The sequence below is a fragment of the Saprolegnia parasitica genome, assembly GCF_000151545.1.
Source record: "Saprolegnia parasitica CBS 223.65 unplaced genomic scaffold supercont2.66, whole genome shotgun sequence".
Classification (NCBI taxonomy): Eukaryota; Oomycota; class Saprolegniomycetes; order Saprolegniales; family Saprolegniaceae; genus Saprolegnia; species Saprolegnia parasitica.
In genome coordinates this window covers 64001-75553 of record NW_012156460.1, presented here as the reverse complement: position 1 = coordinate 75553, position 11553 = coordinate 64001, and the positions used below count along the sequence as shown (strand labels likewise).

Below are 11553 nucleotides of genomic sequence, written 5' to 3'. Positions count from 1 at the left end.
CAGCAAAAGCACGTACACATTGAGCCTGCTACGACTATCGCGCCGCTGGGGACTGCGCCGAGCTCGCCGTCGATGCGCTCCAAAGTCGGGTACGCGCGAAATCTATCAATGTATCACGATAGAGTCGTGTGTAGGTACTATGAAAAGGACCAAGCGGATCTGCAGCAAGCCGCGCAGGCGACGATTGCAAGCTTGAAGGCGCTTGTCGCCGACAAGAACCAGCGCATCGAAGAGTACCAAGCCAAGCTCGAGGCCATGCGCGCGACGATGGACAAGCGCGCGTCCGATGTGCAGGAGGAAGTCGAGCGCCAGAACCGCCGGTTGTACGAAGAAAACCATTTGCATATTACGCAGCTCAAAGAAGCCACCGAGAAGATCCGGCACCTCGAGGAGACGGTAGTTCTGGACAAGATTTGTCCATTAGAGTGATCGTGTTCTAGGGTGGCGGCCGTGCGGTTGTGGCGGCGCGCGAGATGCACGAAGGGCTCCTCGAGCAGCTCAAGCAAGTGCACATGGAGCTCGAACTCAAGAAAAACATCATTTCGGAGCTCCACCACAAGGTCGAGACGCTGCACAACCAGCGCCAAGTGGCCGAAGCCCGCGCCGGCGAAGCGCTCGAGGAGATTGCGGCGCTCAAGGCCCTCCACGCAGCGCTCTCGAGCGACTTTGAAGAGATGGAGCGCGAGAAGACGACGCAGCTCGCCCATCTCCGGCATGAAATCGGCGGCAAGGAGCGCAAAATGGGTCTCCTCCGCGACGCGATCATCAAGCTCAAGGAAGAGTTTCTCAAAGCGCAGGAGGCCCAAGCCGAAGAAATTGTTCGCGCGACCTCCAAGCGGCAGGAGCGTGACGACGACCGCGTCACAGCGCTGCAAGACGCCAACACGAAGCTATCGGCCAAGACGCAGATGCTCCAAGAAAAGCTGCAAGCGACAACCTCCGAGCTCGCGACGATGACGTCCAAGGCCAAGCGCGCCCAAGCGATCGCCCAAAAGCAGCTGGCCCGACCATCCGACGACATGAAACAAGCGGTGGCGACGCTTCGGGACGAGTTGCAGCGCTGCAAAGCCAAGCTCGGGACGTACGCGGCGCAAGACGACCAGCTTCTCGAGCTGCAAAAGAAGATCAAGGTCCTTGAAGCTCAAAACGCTGCGCTGCGAGAAGCTACGCCGGTCGCCCCGAAGGCAGCAACAACCAATACCACCAACAACAACAACCAGGAATCTGGCGGCGACGAGACGACGCGCAAGCAGTGGGAGAATGAGAAGCGCATGAAGCGCCGGGTCGAAGTGCTCACAACGCGCCTCGAAGAGAAGAAGGCTGAGGTCGATACCCTCACGACCCAATGCCACCGCTTGAAGGAGCAGTGGACTCGCGCGCAGAGCCAGCTCACGACCCAGGCCGAGCAGGTACGGTAATGATACCGGCCATTTTGTGTTGAGCGCCGCGTAGTTGATGCAACTGCGAGCCGCGCCACTGCCCCACACCGTGCCCAAGATATCGCTTGACCAAGAGCGCGAGCTCGAGAGCTGCCACGAGCGGATTCGCGAACTTCAAGCGCAAGTTCTCACGTCGCGCCAGGCGCTGCATTTGCCCGAGGACGCGAGTGACGCGGCAAAAGCACTCTTGGAGAAGGACACGCAGCTCCTCGAACTCTCGTTCCAAGTCGAGAGTTTGAGCTTGGAGCTCGCGCGGCTGCGGCGTGCGCCGAATCGGACGCCGCCCATGACGCCGTCCCCTGCCCGCGTAGGTTCTCATAGGATCATGGTGGGTTGCTTGAACGCTTGGCGTAGACACCGACGACGACCAAGAAGAGCCGAGCCGACGTCACCGCCCTTGAAGATGTGATTGAAAACATGAAGCGGGCAATGGAGAAGCTCCGGACCGAGAACGACCGCCTGCGCCGGCTCAAGCCAGCGAAGCCATCGACGACCAAGACACCTGACGCGCTTGTGTCGACGCTGCAGGCGCAGCTCGACCAGAAAAGCCACGAGATAGCGCGACTCAGTGCGGAAAGCGCCGAGCTGCAGCGCAAATATCGAACGCTCCACGGCAAGTGGAAGACACTCCGAGACGACGAGAGCGCATTGCGCCACGCGCTGGACGAGAAGGACCGCCGTCTCGAGGCCATATCGCGCCAACCCAGTACGGTGCCGTCGAGACAACATAATGAACAATATTGTCCTTGTAGGCAACGACGAGATCGTGCGGTCGCTCGAGCAGCACAACGCGCAGCTCTTGGAAGAGAACGCCAAGCTCTCGGACGAGCTCTCGGCGTTTGACTTGGACTTTTTGAAGAGATTGAAGACCTCAAGTTCAAGTACAGCGAGGCGATTCGCAGCAAACAGCTTCTCGAGCGACAAGTCACCGCGCTGCAACACCAATTGCGATAGTCCTATTTTGTGTGGTAAAGATTGTCTTGTTTTGAAACACGGCAGTTGACCCCCTTGAGCGCCACGATGGATCTCCAATGGAGCAACGACCGTGTGTGTGGGTGCTCCCAGTCCTCTTCTTGACGCGCAACCAGCAGAGCGGTAAGCCCACTGCAGTCTTACCCAGCCTCCTTGCAAGAGGGTGAGGCCACCGATGACGTGTCGCCTTGGGGTCCTCGATGGTACAGAGTTGTGCTGGACACGGGGCATGTGACATCGACAGCGCTGTGGTGGAGCTGAATCGGTTGACGTGCGCATTGAATAATCAAATGCTTTTGATAGCGCCATGCTTGACCCTAATCCGACCAGTCCTCGTGACGGTGTTATGATCACTTCTGCCAAACTCTTAAGAATTTCAGGCCATTTCTGCAACCAGAGATGGGGCCCTGGGCATGCAGCTAGCACGAGCCAACCAATCCCACCACGCTAGAGGGTCCTGGCAGGTCTACAGCGTGTTGGATGGGTTTATCAAGAGTCAATGACGGGTTCTGAACACGTCCCTAGTAGTCATCACCGCGCGACACGACTTCTTTGCACGTCGGCCTAGACACACGTCGCGTGAGCACGAGTATGTGTCCAGCAGGAGGACGTACTTGAGGATGATGGTGTGCTCGTACTGCGCCGTGTAGCTCCCGACAACGTCGCAGAGCGGCGGGTAGGCCTACGCAACATGATTTTCCCGTTTTTGGTGGAAAAACGGTGGCAATGTACCGTGATGATGCCATTGTCGACGAGGTTCTTGAGCGCGACCATGTACTTTTCCTGCTTGGCGCCCTTGGGGTTGATGTGCGTCGACCCGCCGTCTTCGCGCTCCATCCAGCGCCGGCAGAACGGCAGCGTCCCGAACGTGCGCGTAATGTGCGAGAGAAGCTTCTTGGCGCGCGGCAGACGCAGCGGCACGTGCGGCGCGTCAAACGCCTTGGCGTAGTGCGAGCACTCCATGTCTTCCACGACGTAGCCACGGCCCGTCGAGCCAAAGGTTTCAATCGCGAAGATCTCGCCTTCCTCCATCTTGGTGTCTTCGGCCGTCTTGACGATTGGCACCGATTTGCCCGCATGGATCTGGTACGGGCCGATCGAGTGGCCGTTGAGGTTGCGAATGCACTTGACCGGGTACGTCTTGCCCTCGATCGTCACCTCGTACGACTCCATGACCTCTTCGATGGCACCGCCGATCTCGCCGAGGCGCGCGTCAATGCCCGAGCACTTGATACCTTCTTCCGTCGCGGCCTTGGCAGCCGCAAGGAGCGGGTCAAACTGCGGGTCAAAGGCGACCGTGAACGCCGAGTCGATGATGCGGCCGTCGACTTGCGTGCCAAAGTCGATCTTCATGACGTCACCGTACTTGAGAACCGTGTCGTCGCCGGCGTTGGGCGTGTAGTGGGCCGCGACGTGGTTGAGCGAGCAGCCCCGTCGGGAAGCCAATGCCACGCTAATGCAATGTTAGGTACAGTGTGTGGCAAGATGGAGACGTACAGCAAAGCCGGCTTCTTCGACGAGCTCGCGGTTCTTGTTTTCAAGCGCTTCGCACATGTCGATGAGGCGAATGCCGGGCTTGATGATGCTCTGCGCAAACTTGCGCACTTGACGGTGCACCTCGGACGCGTAGCGCATGCGGTCGTACAACGCCTCGCCTTCCTGTACAGCCATGAGTATACTATGATCGACGCATAGGATGGAGGATGGACGTACGCGTTCGAGCGCGCGCTTCTCTTCGGACGTCGTGCGGTACGTGTTGAAGTCGCCCGGGTGGTTCTGCTCCTCGCCCTTGGGGAACGAGCCCGCGCCAAAGAGCTTGGCGACAGGAATCGTCGGCGGCTCGGTCTGGCCGTACTTGATGTAGCTGTCGGTGTAGCCATCGACGCCGCGGAAGGGCGGCAGCTTGGTGCCCGCGCCGGCCGAGCCCGCGGCCTTCTTCTTCTTCTTCTTGTTCTTCTTCTTCTTCTTCTTGGCCGCGCCCGCGTCGGCGCCGCCGTCCATGGCGTCGTCCTCTTCCTCGTCGTTCTCGTCGACGTCGTCGGCCACAATCACCTTCTTCTCTTCGTCCGCCATGCTCGCACTCGTCGTCCTAGCAGCTGCCATGGGCCACCTTCGCCTGCCACCTGCCACTTACCACTCAAAAGGGCCGTCTCGCAATGAGCCAATGAACATGCGATCCCAACGCTGCACTGGATTTCGCAGGTGCCGCATTTTATTGGTCAATAAGCAGCCAATCATATGGCGCGAAACGCTGATTTTCACTCCAGACGTCGTCGGTACCGCAAAGGTGTCGGGTTTCGGGGTGCGCCAGGATGGGTCGAGACGCTCGTCTCGCTTAACCAGGTATCGACGATATTATACATCAGATTGGTAAGTACATCAGATTGGTAAGCAATAGCAGGACGCGGCGCTGTTGACGGTCGCAATAGCAGCGGCGCGAGCGCAGCTTCAAGGTCGCCGCTTCGATACTCGCTGGCGGCGATGGAATCAAGGCCTTGAATGGAATAACGTGTGTATGATATTGGTGAAAAACCAAGTGGCCCTCACGCTGCACCATGCGTAGAAAGTGCAGTCGGGGATGCAGCGGATCCGAGGTGTGGATGGTGCTGGGTACATGGAATGGCTCTTGTCGTCATCCAGCCACAGCGACATGGCCAAGCAGCATTTACGAGAGCACCAGCTACGATGAATAGAACGAACGTATATGGTACAAATGAAGATGTGTGCATATTCCTGCCACCATGGAGCGCTCTCGGCCTTGAACAGGCGCGGAACCACGTCTTGTTGCTGTTTGAGTTGTTGGACTGGGATGGCAACGTATTGGATTGGCTCCTTTTTGGCCAATGGCATCGCGGCGACCGTTGTGTCAACAGGACCGCCAGTCCAAGATCGCAATCGAATGTGGCGCAACCGACTGCAGCACGTGGCCCGCTGCCTCCACACGGACGCGCGCAAGTGCGTGCTCATCGTCGGCGCTGGCGACAGCACGGGCGCTGAGATCGCCAAGGCCTTTGCCCGCGACGGCTTCACTGCTTGCTGCGTCCGGCGCGACGCCGACAAGGCCAAGGAGCTCGCTGCGACCATGACCGCCGAGGGCCTCGTCGCCGAGGGCTTTGGTGTCGACTGCCGCGTCGAAGAGAACGTCCAGGCGCTCGTCGAAGACATTGAGAACCGTCTGGGCCCGATCGAGGTCGCGGTCTTTAACGTCGGCGCCAACGTCCGCTTCCCGATCACGGGTATGTCGTCGTTCCGCTCTTGGTTCATGGACCCCCCATCGTCATCTCGCAGAGACCACGTCGCGCGTCTACCGCAAGGTGTGGGAGATGGCGTGCTTCTCGGGCTTTCTCATGGGCCGCGAGGCCGCGGCCCGCATGCTACCGCGCGGTCGTGGCACGATTCTCTTTACAGGTAGCCGGCATGTTTTATGTATGGATGCTTGTAGCCACGTCTTGCCATAGGGGCGACGGCCAGTGTCCGCGGCGGCGCGCACTTTTCGGCGTTTTCGAGCGCCAAGTTTGCGCTGCGTGCGCTCTCGCAGAGCATGGCGCGCGAGCTCTCGCCCAAAGGCATCCACGTCGCCCATATCGTAATCGACGGTGCGATCGACACGCCGTGGATCCACGAAAACTTTCCCAAGGCCAAGGAATTCCAGCAAGTCGACGGTATAGAATTTTGTGGACGCGTTGTCTTTGGTGGTCATGTTGTCTTCTGGTAGGCTTGTTGCGCCCGGAAGAAATCGCCAAAACTTATGTGCAGATTCACCACCAGCACAAGTCGGCGTGGACGCACGAAGTCGACTTGCGTCCGTGGAACGAAAAGTGGTAAGCATCGCACCGACACAGTTTGCAGCGAGATGAGCAAAGGCAGCCTTTTACGCGGGAGCGTCCGCAGGTATTCGCTTAAGAAATATGCTCTCTGCACCACTGGTCCACAGGATTGGTGTTCAGTTGACCACCGCTGTCGTGACGTTGTTGAGAGGTTGTCACGACGTTGTCGCGAGGCCGTCGCGAAGCAGTCGTGAGACGAATGAGAAGCAGACGATGAGTGTAATCGAAGAGTCCCACGGCTTTGGTTCAAAACGGCGCTGAAAAACGACGGCTTTGGTTCAAAACGGCGCTGAAAAACGAGTCTCTTGGCACGCGAACACGTCACGCTGGGCACGCAACAGTGTCGCGAAAGCCTCGTAAAGGGCCACGTATATATATACCTTAGATTACCCACCATTCCATTCGAACCGTCGCTAGTCCTTGTCGTTTAATACAAGGCGCTACGATATCATTGGTTTGATGCGCCTGTCGTCGACGAGTATAAAAAGGTAGCGTAGAAGAGTTAGCAACCTGCTTCTTTACTCGCCCGAGCGACCACACAGCTGGGATGATTGGTGCTACTCAGACTCAATGCGTCCATCCTGCCGTCATTTGTCCGTCGCCGCTGAAAGACTCCATCTCGCCACTCGCGATGCTACTTGCCTGTGTGCGCAGGATATGTAGAGACAACGGTAGAGACGACGTATCATGCGATGCAGCATGGTGTGCTCCTTCGCAGATCCCGCACAATCATTCGAGCATTTCATAGCGTCGGTGGCACCGCATCAATGTGGCGTGTCAGGCGTCCATTTCTGTGGTTTGGACTCGGCAGCCCCGCAACATGGCTGCCGAAACTCCCCTACCCCTAAACCAAACAACCTACCCCCGGAAGAATGTAGGCTCCGCGCAGGACTGATGGTCGTATTCGCGCCACCCGACGTAGGTTGGCACCACGCCCGTTGCTTTGATTGCTCATCGATCAGGATCCGCTCCATTGGCTTCAAGTAACACGCTCTGTTCATTTCCATTTTCACAGCACCCCGATCACCACCTCCAACAGTATGACCATCGCCACGGACCGCCCGATGGCCGTCGAGATAACGGTCGCGGTATCCTCGCCCATAGACGTTGCAGTGACCTCGTCCAAGCCCAAGAAAAAGAAAAAGAAGACCAAGAAGGCAGCACCCAGCACGGTTGGCTCCAAGCGGCCGCCAGTCCGCGGTATCGATGGCTTCACCGACAGCTACGTCCAGTACGGCCAAACCGAACCGCCAACGATTCCGGTCGCAACTCTTTTTTCGCCCGGGTCCTTTCCCCGCGGAGAGGAGCAGCCACATGGGGGCGACCTCAACACGTTTCGCACGACGTCCGAAGAGCTGCGTGCACTCGAGCGAGTGCGTTGTATGTGTACCGACACCACGGCGCTTAGGCTGGCCTGTACTATCTAGGAAAACGAGGCGTTCTACGATCGCCTACGGTATGCGGCCGAGACGCAGCGTCAAGTGCGCAAGTTTGCGCAGAGCATGATATCACCCGGTATCCGGCTCATTGATCTCTGCGAGTCGCTTGAAAACAAGAACCGCGAGCTCGTTCAAGAAGCCGGCCTCGAGGTAACGAATGACGTATCTTGGCTTATCACGTATACCATCTCTTTAGCGCGGCATTGCATTCCCAACGGGGTGCTCGCTCAACCACGTGGCAGCGCACTATTCGCCCAATGGCGGCGACAACACGGTCCTCAAGTACGGTGACGTCATGAAGATCGACTTTGGCACGCAAGTCGACGGCCGCATCATCGACTCAGCCTTCACGATTGCGTTTGACCCGCAGTTTGACCCGCTGCTTGCGGCTGCCAAGGCCGCGACCAACGCAGGCGTTCGCGCCGCTGGGATTGACGCGCGCCTCGGCGAGATCGGCGGTGTTATCCAAGAGGTCATGGAGTCGTACGAGGTGACGATCGAGGGCAAGACGTACCCGGTCAAGTGCATTCGCAACCTCAACGGCCACTCGATCGGCTCGTACCAGATCCACGCCGGCAAATCGGTGCCGGTTGTCAAGGACGATGATAACACCAAGATGGAGGAAGGCGAGATCTTTGCGATTGAAAACCTTTGGCTCGACGGGCCGCGGCTACGTCGTGGAAGACATGGAGTGCTCGCACTACGCCAAGACGATCGACGCCCCACGCGTGCCGTTGCGTCTGCCCCGGGCCAAGAAGCTTCTCTCGCACATTACGCGAACGTTCGGCACGCTGGCGTTCTGCCGGCGCTGGCTCGAGCGCGAAGACGGCGGGTCGACGCACGTCAACCCCAAGGGCGCCAAGCAGGAAAAGTACATGGTCGCGCTCAACCATCTCGTCGACTGCGGCCTCGTGACGGTTGCTTCTTCATCTCTCATCCATCGACTCATAGTAGATTCTTCCATAGAAATACCCGCCGCTTGTGGATGTTCGCGGCAGCTACACGGCGCAGTACGAGCACACGTTCATTCTCAAGTACATAATATTCCATGGGTATGCGCATCTTCTTATCGTGCGTGTAGGCCAACGTGCAAGGAGGTGTTGTCGCGCGGCGACGACTACTGAGCGTCTCCCGTCGAGCTTCTTGTTATCGTGCATGGTCTACGCGATTCCTACATGTCCTTTCTTTTAAATGGTGATACACTGAAATGAATCAAAGCAGTTTCATATATCCATCACGGCAGTTTCGTGTCGACGACGGTTACGTGCTTATCATCGTGACAGATCACACTACTGCATCAAGTGCTCCAGCGTGCGTTCAATGTCGCGCAGGTCGTGGGCAAAGTACGAGGCGGGAATCTTCTTGCACTTGCGCACGTTGTAGCGTGCGACGAGTTCGTCGTGGCAGTGCGCGAAAATGTACTCGCGCAACGGCAAGCGCTGTGTCACGCGCGGCAGCGCCCACCCCGGAAAGACGGTCTCAAAGTCCTGAAAACGGTGCAAACTCCCATCACGGTGCCGCATCACACCATCTCGAACGACTGCTTCCGCACAGCTCCCCGCCGAGATACGTTTCGAGCCAACGTAGCGTACTCCGACGAGGCCATCGGGCTGGTGCGGCGTGTCGTGCAGAAGATCGTCTGCACGGCCCGTCGATGCGTGGCCCAAAGCCTTCGTACACGGGCACTTGCACCACGGACACGGCTGGCCACAGCGCGGCACAATGCCGTCGACCGCACCATACGCCTCGTTGCGGATGACGTCGAGGGTCCGCGTCGCCATCGTCGAGCTCCAGGCCGCCGAGGGACCAAGGGTAGAACTCAACTCGTCAAGACGCGCAAGGAGGCTCTGAGGAACGTTGAGCGGCCCTTCATTGTGGACTGAAAAGAGGCTCGGACCGTGGTCGTCACAGTCAAAGACGCTTCCCTTCCCGGATGGAAGACTCGTCACAAGGACACTAGTGCCGCTGCACTTGAGACGGCGTTGCAGTGCGAGGCGCAACTCGTGGAGAAAAGCTGTACTACGCGACTCGACAGCGTTTTCCGCCGAGGCGGCAGCGGCCAGAATACCTTCCTTGATGGCGCCGGCGAGCTTGGCAGCGACGGCGAGATAGCACTTGTGAACTTGCGCGCATCACCAACCACTCGTCGAGCGACGAGATCAAGAGACTCGCAGCTCTCTGGCCGCGACACAAGTTGGTTGCAAACTGGCGCATCTCTTGCTTGCACGCACCAAACTTGGCCGCGACGCAGTTGAGAGCATCCCAGCGCGCTTGCCGGTCTTGGAGCTGCGTCGTCAGCAACGGCACGAGCATGCGCAAGCCCGCAAGTCGGTCGTCAGGCGGCAACTGCAGCAAGTGCAGCATCGCCTTGCCTTCCAACACGCAGTTGAGAACGACCTCGTCGCCGTACCGATCCGCGTCCGCGACGCAGCGCAACACGCAATCGCGCACGGCATCCATCATCTGGGCTTTTCGCTGCTTAAGCTTGGCTGGAAACCACCGAATGTACCGGCGCCACCCCGTCTTGTCCGTGGCCCCGTTGTCGGGTACATCGACCATGGCGAGTTCGTCCGGCGTCAACACGTGATTGGTGTGCAGCGCCGCATAGACGAGGCGTGGGACGTCGGGGGCCAGCGGCGGGTGCGTGGCGGCGGCGCGGCGCACGACTGCCTCAAAGATCGCATCAAAGGATGCCAGCGTGGCCTCGGCCCCTTCGGTCGCCAAATGCGCCACGAGCGCGTCTTGCAGCTCCGCCTTGTACGCTTTCGCGTAGGCTTGGTATTGAAAAAGCTGCTCGGCCGTCGCAATGACCAGACGCGCCGAGTGCGCTGCCTGACGGCGCTTCTGGTCGGCCCACGATTGCGTCATGGCCGTGGCCCACTTGGCAAATGCCTCGTCCGCCAACGTTTTGGCCACGGCACGGTCCAGCCCACGTAGGTCGCTCGCCACCGACTGCTCGAGCAGTGCCTCGTAACGGTGGCTCTTTTGCGGCGTTGTCGCATTGTCAGCACTCATGCGCTGGAGCACCGTCTCAAACGTCGTCGTGTAGATGCTCGCAAGGGCTTGTGTGTGCCGCGTCATGCGGCGCCCGAGGCGGTCGTACACGATACGCTCGTGGGCCGAGGCAAAGTCCAGCTCGAAATTCGCGCTCTCAAGGCACGTCCAGACAAGCCGCAGTGTCTCGTTGAGCGCGCCAAACGTACGGGCCGGCGCCGCGTGGGCGAAAATGTGGTCGCGCAGTCGCACGAGCCGCTCGCCATAGTCGGCAATCGGCGTGTCACCCGGCGGGTCGCTCGTGCCGCTGTTGCGACCCAAAAACACCACGTCCGTGTCGGCCGAAAAGCCGTCGAGAAACGACGCCGTCGCCGACGACTGCCGCACGACTGCCACCTGCTTGGCACTCGCGCGCAGACTGTCGACAAGCGCGTCGAGGCTCGAGTGCATGCTACTGGTCATCGTCACGTCGACTTGGTTGAACGCAAAGTAGAGCTTCGTGGCGAGGCGGCCCCCGGAGGCCGCCGCGAGCGCCGAATTGGCCAGCACCGAGAGCACGACCGGGAGCATGTCGTTCATCGTCTTGGTCGCCTCGCCTTTCGTCAACACAATGGTCGCGTCCGCTGGCAAAATCGCCATCGACGCCATGCGGTTGTCGCGCCACGTTGTCCCGTCGACGCCCGCATACTCGGGCGACTGGATGCCTTCCGTGTCCAGTAGCAAGATATAGTCAAACCGGTCGCACACGTCGTCGGCGCATGCAAGCAGCTGGAGGTTGACGCCGCGCGTGCACCGCGCGACGCTCGTCTTCAAGCGGACGCCAAACATACCGTTGAGCAGCGTCGACTTGCCCGACGACTGGACACCGAGCACGGAAAGCAC

At 59.3% G+C, this 11553-nt stretch overlaps 4 protein-coding genes across 4 annotated transcripts; 3 read left to right on the top strand and 1 right to left on the bottom strand.

Moving 5' to 3' along the window:
- Positions 1-72: 72 nt before the first annotated feature.
- On the top strand, positions 73-2393 carry SPRG_11486 (hypothetical protein; the record flags this gene model as incomplete). The annotated part of the gene is made up of 7 exons (XM_012350493.1): positions 73-89; positions 135-396; positions 441-1409; positions 1453-1746; positions 1794-2145; positions 2192-2276; positions 2327-2393. The coding sequence occupies 7 exons, from the start codon at positions 73-75 to the stop codon at positions 2391-2393; spliced, it is 2046 nt and encodes a 681-aa protein (XP_012205883.1).
- A 520-nt stretch (positions 2394-2913) lies between these two features.
- Positions 2914-4501, bottom strand: SPRG_11485 (hypothetical protein). The gene is made up of 5 exons (XM_012350492.1): positions 4125-4501; positions 3909-4070; positions 3144-3864; positions 3026-3093; positions 2914-2975 (listed from the first exon to the last, which is right to left on the bottom strand). The coding sequence occupies exons 1-5, from the start codon at positions 4289-4291 to the stop codon at positions 2933-2935; spliced, it is 1161 nt and encodes a 386-aa protein (XP_012205882.1). The 5' UTR covers positions 4292-4501; the 3' UTR covers positions 2914-2932.
- A 799-nt stretch (positions 4502-5300) lies between these two features.
- Positions 5301-6236, top strand: SPRG_11484 (hypothetical protein; the record flags this gene model as incomplete). Its single annotated transcript, XM_012350491.1, has 4 exons — positions 5301-5647; positions 5700-5819; positions 5870-6073; positions 6127-6236. The coding sequence occupies exons 1-4, from the start codon at positions 5311-5313 to the stop codon at positions 6234-6236; spliced, it is 771 nt and encodes a 256-aa protein (XP_012205881.1). The 5' UTR covers positions 5301-5310.
- A 1042-nt stretch (positions 6237-7278) lies between these two features.
- Positions 7279-8801, top strand: SPRG_11483 (hypothetical protein; the record flags this gene model as incomplete). The annotated part of the gene is made up of 6 exons (XM_012350490.1): positions 7279-7611; positions 7666-7827; positions 7874-8266; positions 8304-8594; positions 8644-8711; positions 8759-8801. 6 exons carry the CDS (start codon positions 7279-7281, stop codon positions 8799-8801), a joined length of 1290 nt encoding a protein of 429 aa, XP_012205880.1.
- Positions 8802-11553: the final 2752 nt, after the last annotated feature.